Here is a 17,447-nt window from a genome sequence, read left to right as displayed (position 1 = left end):
TATTTTACAGGTAAGTATTTAGCTTTAAATAGGAATAATTTATTTAATAAGAGTTAATTTATTTAGTTAGATAAAAATTATATTTAATTTAGGGGGGTGTTAGGGTTAGACTTAGCTTTAGGGGTTAATAAATTTATTAGAGTAGCGGTGAGGTCCGGTCGGCAGATTAGGGGTTAATACTTGAAGTTAGGTGTCGGCGATGTTAGGGAGGGCAGATTAGGGGTTAATAATATTTATTATAGGGTTATTGAGGTGGGAGTGAGGCGGATTAGGGGTTAATAACTTTATTATAGTAGCGGTGAGGTCCGGTCGGCAGATTAGGGGTTAATAAGTGTAGGTAGGTGGCAGCGACGTTGGGGGCGGCAGATTAAGGGTTAATAAATATAATAAAGGGGTCGGCGGTGTTAGGGGCAGCAGATTAGGGGTACATAGGGATAATGTTGGGTGCGGCGGTGTGCGGTCGGCAGATTAGGGGTTAAAAAACTTTAATAGAGTGGCGGTGATGTGGGGGGACCTCGGTTTAGGGGTACATAGGTAGTTTATGGGTGTTAGTGTACTTTAGAGCACAGTAGTTAAGAGCTTTATGAACCGGCTTTAGCCCAGAAAGCTCTTAACTCCTGGCTTTTTGCTGCGGCTGGAGTCTTGTCGTTTCTAATGCTCACTTCAGCCAAGACTCTAAATACCGGCGTTAGAAAGATCCCATTGAAAAGATAGGATACACAATTGACGTAAGGGGATCTGCGGTATGGAAAAGTCCCGGCTGCAAAGTGAGCGTTAGACCTTTACCTACACGACTCTAAATACCAATGGTAGCCCAAAACCAGCGTTAGGAGCCCCTAACGCTGGTTTTGACGGCTAACGCCAAACTCTAAATCTAGGCGTAAGTGCTTTAAAAGTCAGGGATATAGCAGAGCATATGGAAAATATTCTGCTTCACTGCAAAACCAAGTCTGGGTATGAGAAAGAGGTAATAGTAGAAAAAAAAAAAGTAAACAAAATATTCTTATTTCCTTCCATAAGGCAGGGAGAGTCCACAACTTCATTTCTTGCTGTTGGGAAATACAACACCTGGCCACCAGGAGGAGGCAAAGACACCCCAGCCAAAGGTTTAAATATCCCTCCCACTTCCTCTATCCCCCAGTCATTCTTTGCCTTTCGTCACTATAGGATTATTAGTAACGAAGAGTAGGAACTTTTTCCCTCTCGTCTACTTTTAAAAAATGAATCCCTGGTCCCTGACTCTCAATTAGATTTATGGGGTTCCATCCCTTAGGCGGATGGTGCTTCTCTACACTGGCTAAGCATACTAATATCCCTCTGGAGGATAGTTCTTCTTTTAGAGAGCCTATGGATAAGAAAATGGAAACTTTTCTGGGGATGATGTTTCAACATACAGGGTTTTTATTTCAACCGGCGGCAGCTGTAGCCACGGTTGCGGGTGCAACTACCTACTGGTGCAATACTCTGTGCAGCTCACTGAGGTGGAGACTCCCCTCGAGGATATTCAGAAGATAATTAACCCCTTAATGATAACAGTACTTTTCCATTTTCTGTCCGTTTGGGACAAAGGCTATTTTTACATTTTTGCGGTGTTTGTGTTTAGCTGTAATTTTCCTCTTACTCATTTATTTTACCCACACATATTATATACTGTTTTTCTCACCATTAAATGGACTTTCTAAAGATACCATTATTTTCATCATATCTTATAATTTACTATAAAAAAATTATAAAATATGAGGAAAAAATGAAAAAAAAAAAAACACTTTTTCTAACGTTTAGCCCCAAAATCTGTTACACATTTGCAACCACCAAAAAACACCCATGCTAAATAGTTTCTAAATTTTGTCCTGAGTTTAGAAATACCCAATGTTTACATGTTCTTTGTTTTTTTTGCAAGTTATAGGACCATAAATACAAGTAACACTTTTCCAAACCACTTTTTTTCAAAATTAGCGCTAGTTACATTGGGACACTGATATCTTTCAGGAATCCCTGAATATCCCTTGACATGAATATATTTTTTTTTAGAAGACATCCCAAAGTATTGATCTAGGCCCATTTTGGTATATTTCATGCCATCATTTCACCGCCAAATGCGATCAAATACAAAAAATGGTTCACTTTTTCACAATTTTTTTCACAAACTTTCGGTTTCTCACTGAAATTATTTACAAACAGCTTATGCAATTATGGCATAAATGGTTGTAAATGATTCTCTGGGATCCCCTTTGTTCAGAAATAGCAGACATATATGGCTTTTGCGTTGCTTTTTGGTAATTAGAAGGCCGCTAAATGCCACTGCGAACATACGTGTATTATGCCCAGCAGTGAATGGGGTTAATTAGGGAGCATGTAGGGAGCTTTTTGGGGTAATTTTAGCTTTAGTGTAGTAAACAACCCAAAGTATTGATCTAGGCCCATTTTGGTATATTTCATGCCACCATTTCACCGCCAAATACGTTCAAATAAAAAAAAAAACTTTAAATTTTTCACAATTTTAGGTTTCTTACTGAAATCATTTACAAACAGCTTGTGCAATTATGGCACAAATGGTTGTTAATGCTTCTCTGGGATCCCCTTTGTTCAGAAATAGCAGACATATATGGCTTTGGCGTTGCTTTGGTAATTAGAAGGCTGCTAAATGCCGCTGCGCACCACACGTGTATTATGCCAAGCAGTGCAGGGGTTAATTGGGGAGCTTGTAGGGTTAATTTTAGCTTTAGTATAGTGTAGTAGACAACCCAAAGTATTGATCTAGGCCAATTTTGGTATATTTCATGCCACCATTTCACCGCCAAATGCGATCAAATTAAAAAAAAAAATGTTTCCTTTTTCACAAACTTTAGGTTTCTCACTGAAATTATTTACAAACAGCTTGTGCAATTATGGCACAAATGATTGTAAATGCTTCTCTGGGATCCCCTTTGTTCAGAAATAGCAGACTTATATGGCTTTGGCGTTGCTTTTTGATAATTAGAAGGCCGCTAAATGCCGCTGAGCATCACACGTGTATTGTGGCTAACAGTAAAGGGGTTAATTAGGTAGCTTGTAGGGAGTTTGCAGGCTTAATTTTAGCTTTAGTGTAGAGATCAGCCTCCCACCTGAAACATCAGACCCCCTGATCCCTCCCAAACACCTCTCTTCCCTCCCCCACCCCACAATTGTTCCCACCATCTTAAGTACTGGCAGAAAGTCTGCCAGTACTAAAATAAAAGGTATATTTGTTTTTTTTTTGTTTTTTTTTTATATAGCATATTTACATATGCTGCTGTGTAGAATCCCCCCTTAGCCCCCAATATCACGGATCCCCCATCAAACAGTTCTCTAACCCTTCCCCTCTAGCCTAATGGGCACCATCTTGGGTACTGGCAGCTATCTGCCAGTACCCAGTTTAGTAAAAAAAAAATATGCTTTAATTTTTTGCCCTTTTCTGTAGTGTAGCTATCCCCCCCACCCCCTTCCTCCCAGAAACCCTTCAATTGCTTTATAAATTAAAATTCCCCCCCCTTTTCTCCCAATTTTTTATTCAATTTTTCGGTAGTGTAGCGGTTCCCACCTGCTCCCGCCCCGTGCAAGCGCCCACCTGCCGCCCCGTGCACGCGCCCACGTCTGTGCATGCCCCCGGGCACTCCAGCCTCTGGTCCTGCCCCCCTCCACATGATCACAGGCCCATTGCAGGCCGCCCACCCGCCTCCCTGCTTTTCTCCCACCCACCAACGACGCTCCGGTGTAGAGAGGGCCACAGAGTGGCTCTCTCTGCATCGGAGGCTTGTAAGGGGGTATTGCAGGATGCCTCCATATTGAGGCGTCACTGCAATAACCTCAGAGATGCTGAAAGCGATTACGATCGCTTCCAGCACTCTGTTAGACAACTGACGTACCAGGTACGTCTATTGTCATTAACTGCTTGTTAATGCATGACGTACCTGGTACGTCAGTTGTCATTAAGGGGTTAAAGCACTGAGAATTGCTAACTCCTTTATGCAGATTATTCACATAAATGCAAAGGCTGCTGACTTTGCGGTTCTAGCCCGCCGGGCTCTTTGGTTGAAGTCTTGGTCTGCAGATATGACTTCTAAATCCAGACTCCTTTCTCTTCCCTTCAAGGAGAAGATCTTATTTGGTCCAGGGCTATCTCTACGGTGACTGGAGGGAAAGGTGCCTTCCTACCGCAGGATAAAAAGAGTAGGCCTAAGGGATGGCAAATGTCTAATTTTCATTCCTTTCAGGCTAAAAAGTCACGACGACAGCAGTCCTCTTCCAAGTCCGAGCAGCCAAAGAGTACTTGAAAACCAGCTCACTCCTGGAAAAAGTCCAAACAGACTAAGAAGTCTGCCAAGAACAAATCGGCATGAAGGGCGGCCCCCGATCCAGAATTGGATAGAGTAGGGGGCAGGCTTTCTCTTTTTTAAGATGCTTGGTTCCAGGATGTACAGGACCCTTGGGTCCTGGAGGTTATATCTCAGGAATACAGGATAGGATTCAAATCTCACCCAACCAGGGGCAGATTCCTACTCCTCAGTCTGTATGCAAGACCAGAAAAGAGGACTGCCTTCTTAGGTTGCATATGGGATCTCTCCTCTCTAGGAGTAATTGTGCCGGTACCTAAAGCAGAAAGATGTTTGGCATTTTATTCAAACCTTTTCGTGTTTCCAAAGAAGGAAGGAACTTTTCGTCCAATTCTGGACCTAAAGTGTCTAAACAAGTTTCTGAGTATTCCCTCTTTCAAGATGGAGACAATACTGGTAATCCTTCCTCTGGTTCAGGAAGGACAGTTTATGACCATAATAGACCTGAAGGATGCATACCTTCACATCCCGATTCACAGGGAACATTTTCAGTTCCTGAGGTTTGCTTTTCTGGACCAGCACTTCCAGTTCATAGCTCTTCCATTTTGCCTGGTTACTGCTCCAAGGATATTTACAAAGGTTCTGGGGGCTCTTCTAGCAGTTGCCAGAACACAAGGTATTGCAGTAGCGCCTTACCTGGACAATATCTTGGTACAGGCACCATCTTTTTGTCTAGCAGAAAAACATTCAGAGTCTCTTCTCAATCTTATTTTGATCACATGGATGGAAGATAAACTTGGTAAAGAGTTCTCTTACTCCAAGTAAAAGGGTGAATATTTTGGGAACTATAATAGACTCCATATCCATGAGCATATTCCTCACAGATCAAAGACGTTGCAAGCTGACTTCTGCATGTCTTGCCCTCCAGGCCTTCTCGAGACCCTCAGTGGCTCAGTGTATGGAGGTAATCGGACTCATGGTGTCCTGCATGGTCCTCATTCCTTTTACCAGATTCCATCTCAGACCCTTACAACTATGCATGCTGAGACAATGGAACAGCGACAATTCACATCTGTCTCAACAGATCGTACTGGACTCACTCTCCTGGTGGCTCTGTTCAGATCATCTGTCCCAAGGCACGTGCTTTTTGAGACCGTCATGGGAGATTGTGACTACGCACGCAAGCCTTTCCAGCTGGGGTTCCATTTGGGGTGCCAAGAAGGCACAAGGTATGTGGACTTAGGAGGAGTCCTCCCTTCCGATCAATATTTTGGAACTCCGGGCAATCTTCAATGCCTTGCAGGCTTGGCCCCTTCTGGGATCATCCCAGTTTATCAGATTCCAATCAGACAATATAAGTTCGGTTGCCTATATAAACCATCAGGGGGGAACGAGAAGTTCCTTGGTGATAAGAGAAGTATCTCAGATTCTAGAGTGGGCGGACACTCATAAATGTATGCTGTCAGCATTCCACATTCTGGGTGTGGACAACTAGGAAACGGACTTCATCAGCAGGCAATCCTTTCACTCAGGGGAATGGTCTTTTCACCCTGAGGTGTTTGCAGAGATATGCAGTGAGTGGGGGATGTCAGAGATAGATCTCATGGCATCCCGCCTCAATACCAAGCTACCCATGAACTGTTTGAGGTTGAGGGATTCTCAGGCGGAACTGATAGATGCCCTATCAGTGCCATAGAGGTTCAGACTCATATATTTTTTTCTTCCATTACCGCTTCTCCCTCTTGTGATGGCTCGCATCAAGCAGGAGCGAGCATCTGTAAATCTGATTGCTCCATCTTGGCCATGAAGGACGTGGTTTGCGTATCCGGTGGGGATGTCCTTATTTTCTCAGTGGAGGTTACCTTGTTGCATGGATCTGCTGATACAGGGTCCCTTCATTCATCAAAATCTAGAGTCTCTAAGGCTTACTGCGTGGAGATTGAACGCTTAGTCTTAGCCAAGAGAGGGTTTTCTAAGAGTGTTATCAACACTGGTTCAAGCTCGTAAGCCAGTTACTCGTCATATCTACCATAAAGTGTGGAGGACTTATTTGTACTTAAGGTTAAGGTTGTCAGAATTTTAGCTTTCCTCCAGGATGGACTGGAGAAGGGTTATCTGCTAGTTCCCTGAAGGGACAGAGATCGGCCCTGTCGGTGTTACTGCACAAAAGATTGGCTGAGCTTCCAGGAGTGCAGTCCTTTGTTAAGGCTCTGGCTAAGGTCAGACCCGTGTTTAGATCTGAGGCTCGGCCTTGGAGCCTCAATCTTGTTCTTAGTGTGGTTTGTGCCTTGAAGTTTTATATTCAGGGTACTAAGGAATTCAGACAGTCTTCCTCTTTGTTTGTCATCTATACAGGGAAGCGTAAGGGGCAGAAGGCTACTATGACTTCTCTATCTTTCTGGTTGAGGAGTGTCATCTGCTTAGCTTATGAGACATCAGGATGACAGCCTCCTGAGAGGATAACGGCTCATTCCACTAGAGCAGTGGCTTCCTCTTTATGCTTTTAACAACAAAGCCTCAATGGATCAGATTTGTAAGGTGGCTACCTGGTCTTCCTTACACACCTTTTCTAAATTTTACAAGTTTGATGTGTTTGCTTCGGCTGAAGCAGCTTTCGGGAGAAAAGTTTTGAAGGCTGTGATGCCCTCAGAATAGCGTCCGCATCTTTTTTCTGTTCCCTCCTGTTATTCATTCAGTGTCCTCTGGAGCTTGGGTATAGTTTTCCTAACAGTAAGGAATGAAGTCGTGGACTCTCCCTGCCTTATGGAAGGAAAACATAATTTATGCTTACCATATAAATTCCTTTACTTCCTGGCAGGGAGAGTTCACGACCCCGCCCGTAATTTATTTTTTCGATGGAGCGGCTCCCTTTTTAATATAATTTCGCCTGGCACCTTTTCTACCCTGATGTTTCTCCTAATTTTCCTTGTTCCCTCGGCAGAATGACTGGGGGATAGGGGAAGTGGGAGGGATATTTAAGCCTTTGGCTGGGGTGTCTTTGTCTCCTCCTGGTGGCTAGGTGTTGTATTTCCCAACAGTAAGAAATGAAGTTGTGGACTTTCCCTGCCAGGAAGGAAAGGAATTTATCTGGTAAGCATAAATTATGTTTTCCTGAAGTATCTATTTCATGCTTTGTTTAAAATTAAAGGACCAATAAATACAGTATATTTGCATAATAAACAAATGATAAAAAGACAATGCAATAGCACTTAGGGGTCGATTTATTAAGCAGCGGATGCTGCATCAATGCTCACCAGAAATGGTAGTTAAGAAGCAGCAGCTGGGGAGCTGTCTGGGGATCTCTGACAGCACAAGGAGTTTGGAAATCTCAATAGGCAAGATTACCAATCAATATTTTAGAACTCCGTGCAATTTTCAGAGCTCTTCAGTTTTGGCCTCTGTTGAAGAGAGAACCGACCATTTGTTTTCAGACAGACAATATCACAATGGTGGCATATGTCAATCATCAGGTTGGGACTCACAGTCCCCTAGCTATGAAAGAAGTATCTCGGATACTTGTTTGGGCGGAATCCAGCTCTTGTCTAATTTCTGCGGTTCATATCCCAGGTGTAGACAATTGGGAGACGGATTATCTCAGCCGTCAGACTTTACATCCAGGGGAGTGGTCTCTCCATCCGGGTTGTGTTTTCTCAGATTGTTCAGATATGGGGTCTTCCAGAAATAGATCTGATGGCCTCTCATCTAAACAAGAAACTTCCCAGATACCTGTCCAGGTCCAGGGATTCTCAGGCAGAAGCAGTGGATGCGCTGAAACTTCCTTGGTGTTATCAACCTGCTTATATCTTCCCGCCTCTAGTTCTTCTTCCGAGAGTGATCTCCAAGATCATTATGGAACAATCATTTGTGTTGCTGGTGGCTCCAGCATGGCCCCACAGGTTTTGGTATGCAGATCTTGTTCGGATGTCCAGTTGCCAACCTTGGCCACTTCCGTTAAGGCCGGACCTACTGTCTCAAGGTCCGTTTTTCCATCAGGATCTCAAATCATTAAATTTGAAGGTATGGAAATTGAACGCTTAGTACTAAGTCATAGAGGTTTCTCTGACTCAGTAATTAATACCTATGTCACAAGCTCGTAAATATGTCTCTAGGAAGATTTATTATTGAGTTTGGAAGACTTACATTTCATGGTGTTCTAGATTGTAAGTTCCCACGGGAATAGGCACCTCGATTTCTCCTGTATGTGTTTGTAAATTCTGTCCTGTCTCTTAGTCTTAGAAGTTTTATACTATTGTTTTATTTAAATGATCTGTATCCATGGACAGCGCTACGGAATATGATGGCGCTTCATAAATAAAGTATAATAATAATAATAATGGTGTTCTTCTCATAAATTCTCTTGGCATTCTTTTAGAATTCCTAGAATTTTACAGTTTCTCCAGGATGGTTTGGATAGGGGTTTGTCTGCAAGTTCTTTGAAGGGACAAATCTCTGCTCTTTCTGTTTTATTTCACAGAAAGATTGCTAATCTTCCTAATATTCACTGTTTTGTACAGGCTTTAGTTCATATTAAGCCTGTAATTAAATCAATCTCTCCTCCTTGGAGTCTTAATTTGGTTTTGAGGGCGTTACAGGCTCCTCCACTTGAGCCTATGCACTCTTTGGACATTAAACTGCTTTACTGGAAAGTGTTGTTCCTTTTGGCTATCTCTTCTGCTAGAAGAGTTTCTGAGCTTTCTGCTCTTTCTTGTGAGGTTTCTTTTCTGATTTTTCATCAGGATAAGGCAGTTTTGCGGACTTCATTTAAGTTTTTACCTAAGGTTGTGAATTCAAACAACATTAGTAGAGAAATTGTTGTCCCTTCCTTGTGTCCTAATCCTAAGAATCCTTTGGAAAGATCCTTACATTCTTTGGATGTGGTAAGAGCTTTGAAATATTATGTTGAAGCTACTAAAGATTTCAGGAAGACTTCAAGTCTATTTGTTATATTTTCTGGTCCTAGGAAAGGTCAGAAAGCCTCTGCTATTTCCTTGGCTTCTTGGTTAAAGCTTTTGATTCATCAAGCTTATTTGGAGTCGGGTCAAGCCCCGCCTCAGAGAATTACAGCTCATTCTACTAGATCAGTCTCCACTTCGTGGGCTTTTAAGAATGAAGCTTTTCTTCATGAGAATAACTTATATTTTGGGTTGTGGATTATTTTTTCAGCGAGAAATGGCTGTTGTTTATCTTTATCCCTCCCTCTCTAGTGACTCTTGTGTGGAGTTCCACATCTTGGGTATTTGATATCCCATACGTCAATAGCTCATGGACTCTTGCCAATTACATGAAAGAAAACATAATTTATGTAAGAACTTACCTGATAAATTTATTTCTTTCATATTGGCAAGAGTCCATGAGGCCCACCTTTTTCTTATGGTGGTTATGATTTTTTTGTATAAAGCACAATTATTCCAAATTTCTTTGTTGATGCTTTTTACTCCTTTCTTTATCACCCCACTACTTGGCTATTCGTTAAACTGAATTGTGGGTGTGGTGAGGGGTGTATTTATAGGCATTTTGACGTTTGGGAAACTTTGCCCCTCCTAGTAGGATTGTATATCCCAGTGATTTTTAACCTTTTTTTTGCCGTGGCACACTTTTTTACATTAAAAAATCCCGTGGCACACCAATATCCCAAAATTTAAAAAAAATCACACATTGTAGCCTAATACAGCATATATATATATACATACACACAAACACACACATACTGTATGTATTGTGCTGTTATGCCATGCCTCCTACAAACTACCCCTGCACTGGGAGTAAAAACAAGCAAAGTTTAAAAAATATGTCACACTGTTGTCAGTCTGCCGTGGCACACCTGAGGATCTCTCAAGGCACACTAGTGTGCCACGGCACACTGGTTGAAAAACACTGGTATATCCCATACGTCACTAGCTCATGGACTCTTGCCAATATGAAAGAAATTAATTTATCAGGTAAGTTCTTACATAAATTATGTTTTAACCACCTGTGCTAATTTTTACACCCCTGTAAGGCACACACAAAATGTATACCTTATTTTTTTAAGAAGACTAAACCTTTTTAGAAATTAACTTTAGTTGGCACAAATAGCATAATATGAGAAAACATCAGCATATAAAATGGTCATTACACGTAACTAAACACATAGGGGACTATTTATTAAGCAGCGGATAATGCTTCTGAGGCCCATCGTTTCAGGTCCAACTGAAAAATAAGTTAAAAAGAAGCGGTCGTAAGACCGCTGCTCCTTAACTCGTCCACTGCCTTTTAGGTAGAGGACTGAAATCATCCCGATCCGATTGGGATGATTGACGGCCCCTGCTAGCGCAGGGGGCGGCATTGCACAAGTATTTAATCAGAAATGCTTGTGCAATGTTAAATGCTGACAGTGTATGCTGTCGGCATTTAGCAAGGTCGAGCGGACATGATTCGCTACAGCTCGGCTATAGTTAAATCTACTGCATACAATTTTGATTGCAACTGACTGAACAATCTCTATTATTAAATACAAATCCCTTGTATTCTCCACTCCCATACCAGGGCCAGGTGGGTATGGAAGGGATCTGAATTGTCTTGGGAGAGAGCTGTGTTGTCTAGGGGTGTTGCTTGGTATGAGCAGGGTATTAGGGTAAGGCTTTCCTAGGTTTCATTCACAAAATCTTTAACTTAAAGGAACATAACACCTATTTTTTTTTTTCTTTCATCATTAAGATAGAGGATACAATTTAAAATTAAGTTTCCAATTTACTTCTATTATCAAATTTGCTTTGTTCTTATTATTCTTTGGAAAGCTATCTAGATAGGTAGCGTACACATGTCTGGAGCACCACATGACAGGAAATAGTGCTGCCATCTAGTGCTCTTGCTAATGTATAACATAATTGCAAAACTTCTACCATGTAGTGCTGCAGACAAGTGCACACTCCTGAACTTGCCCTTTTGCTTTCCAATAACGGATAACAAGGAAATTAAGAAAATTTTATAATAGAAGTAAATTAGAAAGTTGGTTAAAATTGTATGTTCTATCTGAATCATGAAAGAATAAAATTAGGTTTTATGTACCTTTAAATGAGCTATCTAATGTTTTGCTTTTTAAATTTTTAACTTCTGTTATCAGATCTCACAACATTTGTGACTAGGTATTAGGTACTCAGGAAGTTGAGGGAGTTTGTCACCATTTTGTGGGTGATGCCATGTTGGAAGGGGTGGAGTCACTATTGATAGTGGGTGAGGTTATGGACATATCTAGTTGGTAGGTGGATGTGTCCGGTGGTTTGTGGTTATATCTGGGTGGTTTGTGGGAGGGGCTAAAAAAATCCAAAAAGAACGATGATACAGAAGAGTTGTCAGCTAAAAACAGTCTTTATTTGCTTCATTTAAAACAGGTACAATGGTGTAGCAGAACAGCCCTTTCAACTAAGGCTTACGCGTTTCAGCATTGATGCAGTACTTATAGCCCTCTAATGCTTCTGAGTTTAAAAAGGAAGTAAAAACATTATATTTGCTAATGGACAGGTGTATAATAATCATCAATCAGGCAGTTAACTTAAAGAAAAACTGTCTACAATGCATATCTCAATACACTATGATGATTATTACTGCACACCAGAGCCTGTTAAAAAAAAAACCATTAAATGAACCCTTACTCATTCAGTGTAATTTTAATACAATCACCCAAACAGATAAACTGGAAATGGTAGAACAGTGAGTGTATCAATTAAATATAAGTTGTATACACATTGATCTATAGGGAATCATTTACATATTCAAATGTTTTCTGAACTTGTTTCCTATCCTTATGTCTTTTTTGTAAAAGGCCATTTACTATTGATAACATGTACATTATACATAAGCCTTTATCAAAATTAATAATAAATAAGTTCAACCTTTAGACATGTGCTAACACACCCCTTTGTCACATATCTAATAAAGTACACTTATGAAACACACAGGAAGTTTGTAATAGTATACATATGCATTACACTCATAGTTTTCATAGTGCATATGTGTTAAAAATGTAACTTGTCCAGAGTATGGTCCAGAGTATGATGTGTTAGCATTAGTGCCCATTACTTAATGGACCGTGACCTCATATAGAAAAACATTCCCAAATACTCATATATATACACACATATGTATATATATATATATATATATATATATATATATATATATATACACATATACATATAGACACCATGTGGCCACGAAATTACCTAAAGACCAAATGTCAAACTATTACTACAAATCCCAGTAAAGAACAATGTCAAAGACAATAAAAATATTTCAATTCCAGTGATTAATTAAATCATAGGAAGAATGTAGTCCTTTCGGGAACCTCGTCTGTAAATGAAAAATCCAAAACACCTCTATTTTGGCTAGTACTAGATCTCTGTCACCCCCTCTCCTCCCAGCATCTACCAATTCAATAATGGTCCATTTTAAAGCTTGTATTCTCTCTATTATGGAACCTTTTGAAATGCTGGACGAGAGGGGTGGTCAGGGTACTAGTCTTGATATTTGAGAGGTGTTTTCTGATACGCAAGTGTACCTCCCTGGTCGTCATGCCTACGTATTGCAGATGGCAAAGGTTGCAACCTATTAAGTATACAACATAAGTATTCCTACAGTTTAAACAACTATTGTGTTTATATACTTTTTGTGTGACTTCACTCTTGAAACCTTCCCCTGCAGTTAGATAGTCACAGGCCTTACAGGTGGAGTTGCTGCAGCTGTAAACCCCCTTAAATCTAAGCCATGAGCTATGATCATCTCTTGGTGTGACCTTTAGTTGCGTTGGAGCCAAAATATTTCCAAGGGAGACACCTCTCCTGAATGCACATTTGCATCCCCTTCGTATTGTATCTGCTAGTGCATCATCTGCTGCTACTAATCTCAAATTCTTCTGTACAATATCACAAATCTTCTGGTATTGTGTGCTATAATCAGTGACAAAATACGTCCCTTTGGTTCGCTTGTATTAACTTTTAGCGAATTTTTTTTAGAAAATCCTGTCGGTTTGTCTTGGCTATTTCCAATTTTAATGGTTCAATTTCTTATTTTTTATAGCCCCTGCTTATTAGACGTTCAGATAATTGACTGGCGTGTATTTCATATAGATGATCTGAACTGCAGTTTCTCCTTAATCTGGCAAACTGTCCTTTCACAACTGATTTAAAGACCTGTCTCGGATGACTGCTCCTGGCATGGAGTATGGTATTTCCAGTGATGGGTTTTTTGAAAACCTCAGTCTCTACTCCAATTCCTGGTAACCCCATAAGTGTTAAATCCAGGAAATTGATTATGGAATGGTTTAGTTCAAAAGTGAACTCTAAACCTACATCATTACTGTTTAGATCATTCACAAACTCAATCGCTCTTTCCTTTGTCCCTCTCCACACCAGGAGCAAGTCATCAATGTACCGTCTATACATCTGTATGTTTTGTTTGAAGGGGTTTTCAACTCCATAGATGCGGGACAGCTCCCACCACCCCATGAAGAGGTTGGCGAAAGAGGGCGCAAATTTTGCGCCCATGGCTGTCCCGCATCTCTGGAGAAAGAAAACCCCCTCAAAAGAAAAATGATTATGTGTTAAGAGAAATTTAGCAATTCTCAACACATAATCAACAAATTCCTTCTGATATCCAGTATTTCTTGAAAGAAAGAACTATGGGCTTCCAGTCCCTTATCATGTGGTATAGACATGTGCAATGCTTTAACATCAATGGTAAGCCACCAATCATTTTCTTCCCAATCAAGATTCTGCAACAATTTTAACACATGTGTAGTGTCCTGTAGATAACTTGTTAAACTACATACAAAAGGCTGTAAAATGGCATCTAGCCACTGTGATAGTCTTTCCAAAAGTGATACAATACCACTCACAATGGGTCTACCTGTGACTCCCTCCAGGGATTTATGTACTTTTGGCAAATGGTTAAAAACCAGTATTACTGGATTTTCTACCAGGAGGCTAAAAACAGTTCTGCTAATAGGGACATGTGGCTTCCTCAGAGGGACAGCGGGACAGAGCTTAGAACTAGGGACTGTCCCTCTCAAATAGGGACAGTTGTGAGTTCTGTGATATTTACATATTCTATTCCCATCACAGTATAATGAGAAAACAAAAAATTACTTGGGAATTGCAGATGAAAAAGTTTAGTCAAGAAACAAGTACACAAAATGATAGCGAACAATGTAATACTCTGTGAAAAGATAATAGAAACTAGATATGTGCACGGGTGAAAAATTCGATTTGGCCTAATCTTTCGGGCCGATTATTCAGAAAAAAATATTTTTTTGAATTTTCGACTGCCATGCTGTTAGGTATAATACTGAACATTTCTGGAACATAAATGTTCCTTTGCTACAGCATTATACTTACCAATAGTGTGCTGAAGAGCGGAGCTAAACCCGACCCTTCTACTCAGAGCCTCCTATTGGTGCGTCACTGGGATCTGTGAAAAAGGGTTTTTATCTTGTGCACATTATAGATAAGTATTTTGAACCCTTAAGGTAATTTAAAGGAAACAAGTGAATACTGATGAATTTCATCTGTATTAGTTTTCTTTGAATTTTGTGGTGCATTCGTTTGGATATTCGTTTTGTGAAACCGAAACGAATATTCGAGTTTCGTTAACAAATTTGCATTCGTAACAAATCAAATACACATGCCTTATAGAAACTATTGTTGATTAAAAAGACAAAACGTACCTGAATGGATAAGCAATAGGTATTTTAATGCTCAGGTCGCTCTCTGATTTGTTGCCACACTCCACGCTGACTTTCAGTTCTCCTGAGTAGCCTCCACATGTTGCAAATGCAAAGATTGCAAAAAGCTGTCGAAACAAACAAAACAAGTTTGATTAACAAAAGTTTGCAGACAGAGGGCAAGTTTCCTTTGAGGTGATAAAGTGTGGAAACTGGTGGGAACATAAAAAAAATCTCTATAAATTTGAATGGAGATAAAAGTTTTTATCACCAGTTTCCACAATTTACAACCTCAATGGAAAGTAGGCCAGAGATGGAACTGTATGACATATAGGGAGTTTTGTTTTTTAAAACCATCTTAGGCCTTATTTCCATTGAGGTGGTAAATTGTTATAAAAACATGTAGGCCTAGTTTCCAATGAGGTGGTACAGTCTGGAAACTGTTGGTAAAACATTTATCTCCATTAAAGTCTATGGAGAATTTTATGTTACCACCAGTTTCCAAACTTTACCACCTGAATGGAAACTAGGCCTTAGCTTTCTGACATTTGAAATGACAAAAACTTGGGTAGTATTTTGGAGCATACTACCATTAATAAGCTGTTGCAAAGAAGCATTACAAAAAAGGGTGCTTTAATATCAAGATATCACCACATGCACACATGAAATGCTAATTGTTGTCCTAACTGGCACTCTCACTGTATGCCCTGTGCACTTAGCATATGTACCAATCAGTGCCGCAATCATGTATCTGGTTTGTGCAGGTGGAGCCAATTAAATCTATACAAAAAATTAACACATAAAACTGACTTCAGTGTCCCTTTAACATCAAACAATTTTTAAAAGCACAATATTGAGGTCATTCCCCTCTAGTCATGGGGCAGCTCTGTATTTGCCACACAAAAAAATCTGTTCAGGAAGCTTAAACTTTGCTTGTAGTTAAAGGGATATTGACATTTACGCCGGGGTTAGGTTCCAGGAGGAATGGTTGTAAATCAAAACCGTTGTAAATTGAAACCCAGTTTATAATGTAAGTCAATGGGAAGTGAGGGGGTTAGGTTCCAGGCCCCTCTCAAAATTGTCATAAGTAACACCTAATACACTACTTTTAAAGCTTTGAAATGAAGACTAGCATTATAAACCTATAACTATAGATTGTATAATCATCAAACTAAGTGTAATGAACAAAAACATTTTCTAGCAGCACCTAATTAAATAATCACACAACAGACTGCATCATCATCAAACTAAGTTTAATAAACAAAAACGTTTTTTTACTTGCATTTTTCTGCAATCAATTCTCTGCATTGTTGGCATGTTAGATAATATTGGATCTGCACCTTTTCTATGCATTTCTATCTGCACTGATTAAGCAGTTCGCAACCTCACCTTAAACTGCTGGACAGGAAGAGAATAGGGAAGTGGCTGCTAAAACTTGTTGCTCGATAGATCTGGTCTGATCTGTGTACACAGATCAATTTAAGGCTGTTAAGTTTCATAACTTTGCTGCAAAACAAGTGGAGAGCTCCACCTACTGGCTATTTTAATTAGTGCACTTTGCTTTCCAAAGCTTTCCAATAGCAGTCACATGACTGAAAAAAAAAGGTTGTTATTCTGAAACGGCGCAAATTGAAACGGCGTAAACAGAGGGCCACCTGTATTGAGGTGATTTCCTCTAGTCATACATGTCGCCATGTTGAAATCTAACTTTCACTGCATTTTATGTGCAGTATCTCTCCTTCAGATACCTGCAGTGTAACCTAGAATAGAATTGAGGGCCTAAAACTATGCACCTCACTTGTAATCTAGCCCAATGCTATTATGGAAAGGATATACGTTTCAATGGTGCTCTGACAAAATGCTGACGGACATTTGGCTGACAGCATTCTGTCCAATGGACATTTGGCCGACGGACAGAATACCGAAGCATGTTCTGAGTTCGTCCGAGGGCAGATACGCTCCAGAATGCTCTGTTCTAATCAGAGCCTTGGGCGCCGCAACCGCCTCTGGGAACCTAACCATGGGTCCCAGCCAGCACGTTTTGTAATTCTCTGTCTGGGAATTATCTACGTATCTATCAAATTTATCTATCTATCTATCAAATCTATTTATCTATCTAATCTATCTATCGAATCTATCTATCTTGTGGCCGGACTGTTATCTGACAGCCACTTTGTCAGACTATTATCCGTCTGCCAAATGTCCATCGGCTAACAGTCCGGCCACGGTTTTAACAAAGGCTACTAAGAGATACATTTGATAATAGAAGTACAATGACTCTGTCTGAATCTTGAAAGTTTATTTACTTTTGAGATTTGCTTTTTTAAGGCTTATTTATGTATATGAATTAGCTGATTTTATGTTTTGAAGCCACAACCTAATAAAATGGGTTGAGCTTGTAGGTATGATCAGATCTCATTTCTTTATCACATTGTATACATACTTGAAACCCAGGACAT

The 17,447-nt window shown here is 40.1% G+C and overlaps 1 protein-coding gene across 1 annotated transcript in view; it reads right to left on the bottom strand.

Moving 5' to 3' along the window:
• Positions 1–16,305, bottom strand: part of SYNPR (synaptoporin) — a 320,418-nt gene extending 304,113 nt beyond the window's left edge. The window contains exons 1-2 of the mRNA XM_053689389.1: positions 16,267–16,305; positions 14,992–15,116 (exon numbers count right to left, since the gene is read on the bottom strand). Of these exons, the coding sequence (XP_053545364.1) occupies positions 14,992–15,116; positions 16,267–16,305 (164 nt within the window). The remainder of the gene's footprint in view (positions 1–14,991; positions 15,117–16,266) is intronic.
• Positions 16,306–17,447: the final 1,142 nt, after the last annotated feature.

The sequence above is a fragment of the Bombina bombina genome, chromosome 7 (genome assembly GCF_027579735.1).
Source record: "Bombina bombina isolate aBomBom1 chromosome 7, aBomBom1.pri, whole genome shotgun sequence".
NCBI classification, from domain to species: Eukaryota; Metazoa; Chordata; class Amphibia; order Anura; family Bombinatoridae; genus Bombina; species Bombina bombina.
The sequence above is the reverse complement of the archived record's forward strand: the minus strand, read 5'-3'. Positions and strand labels throughout refer to the sequence as shown.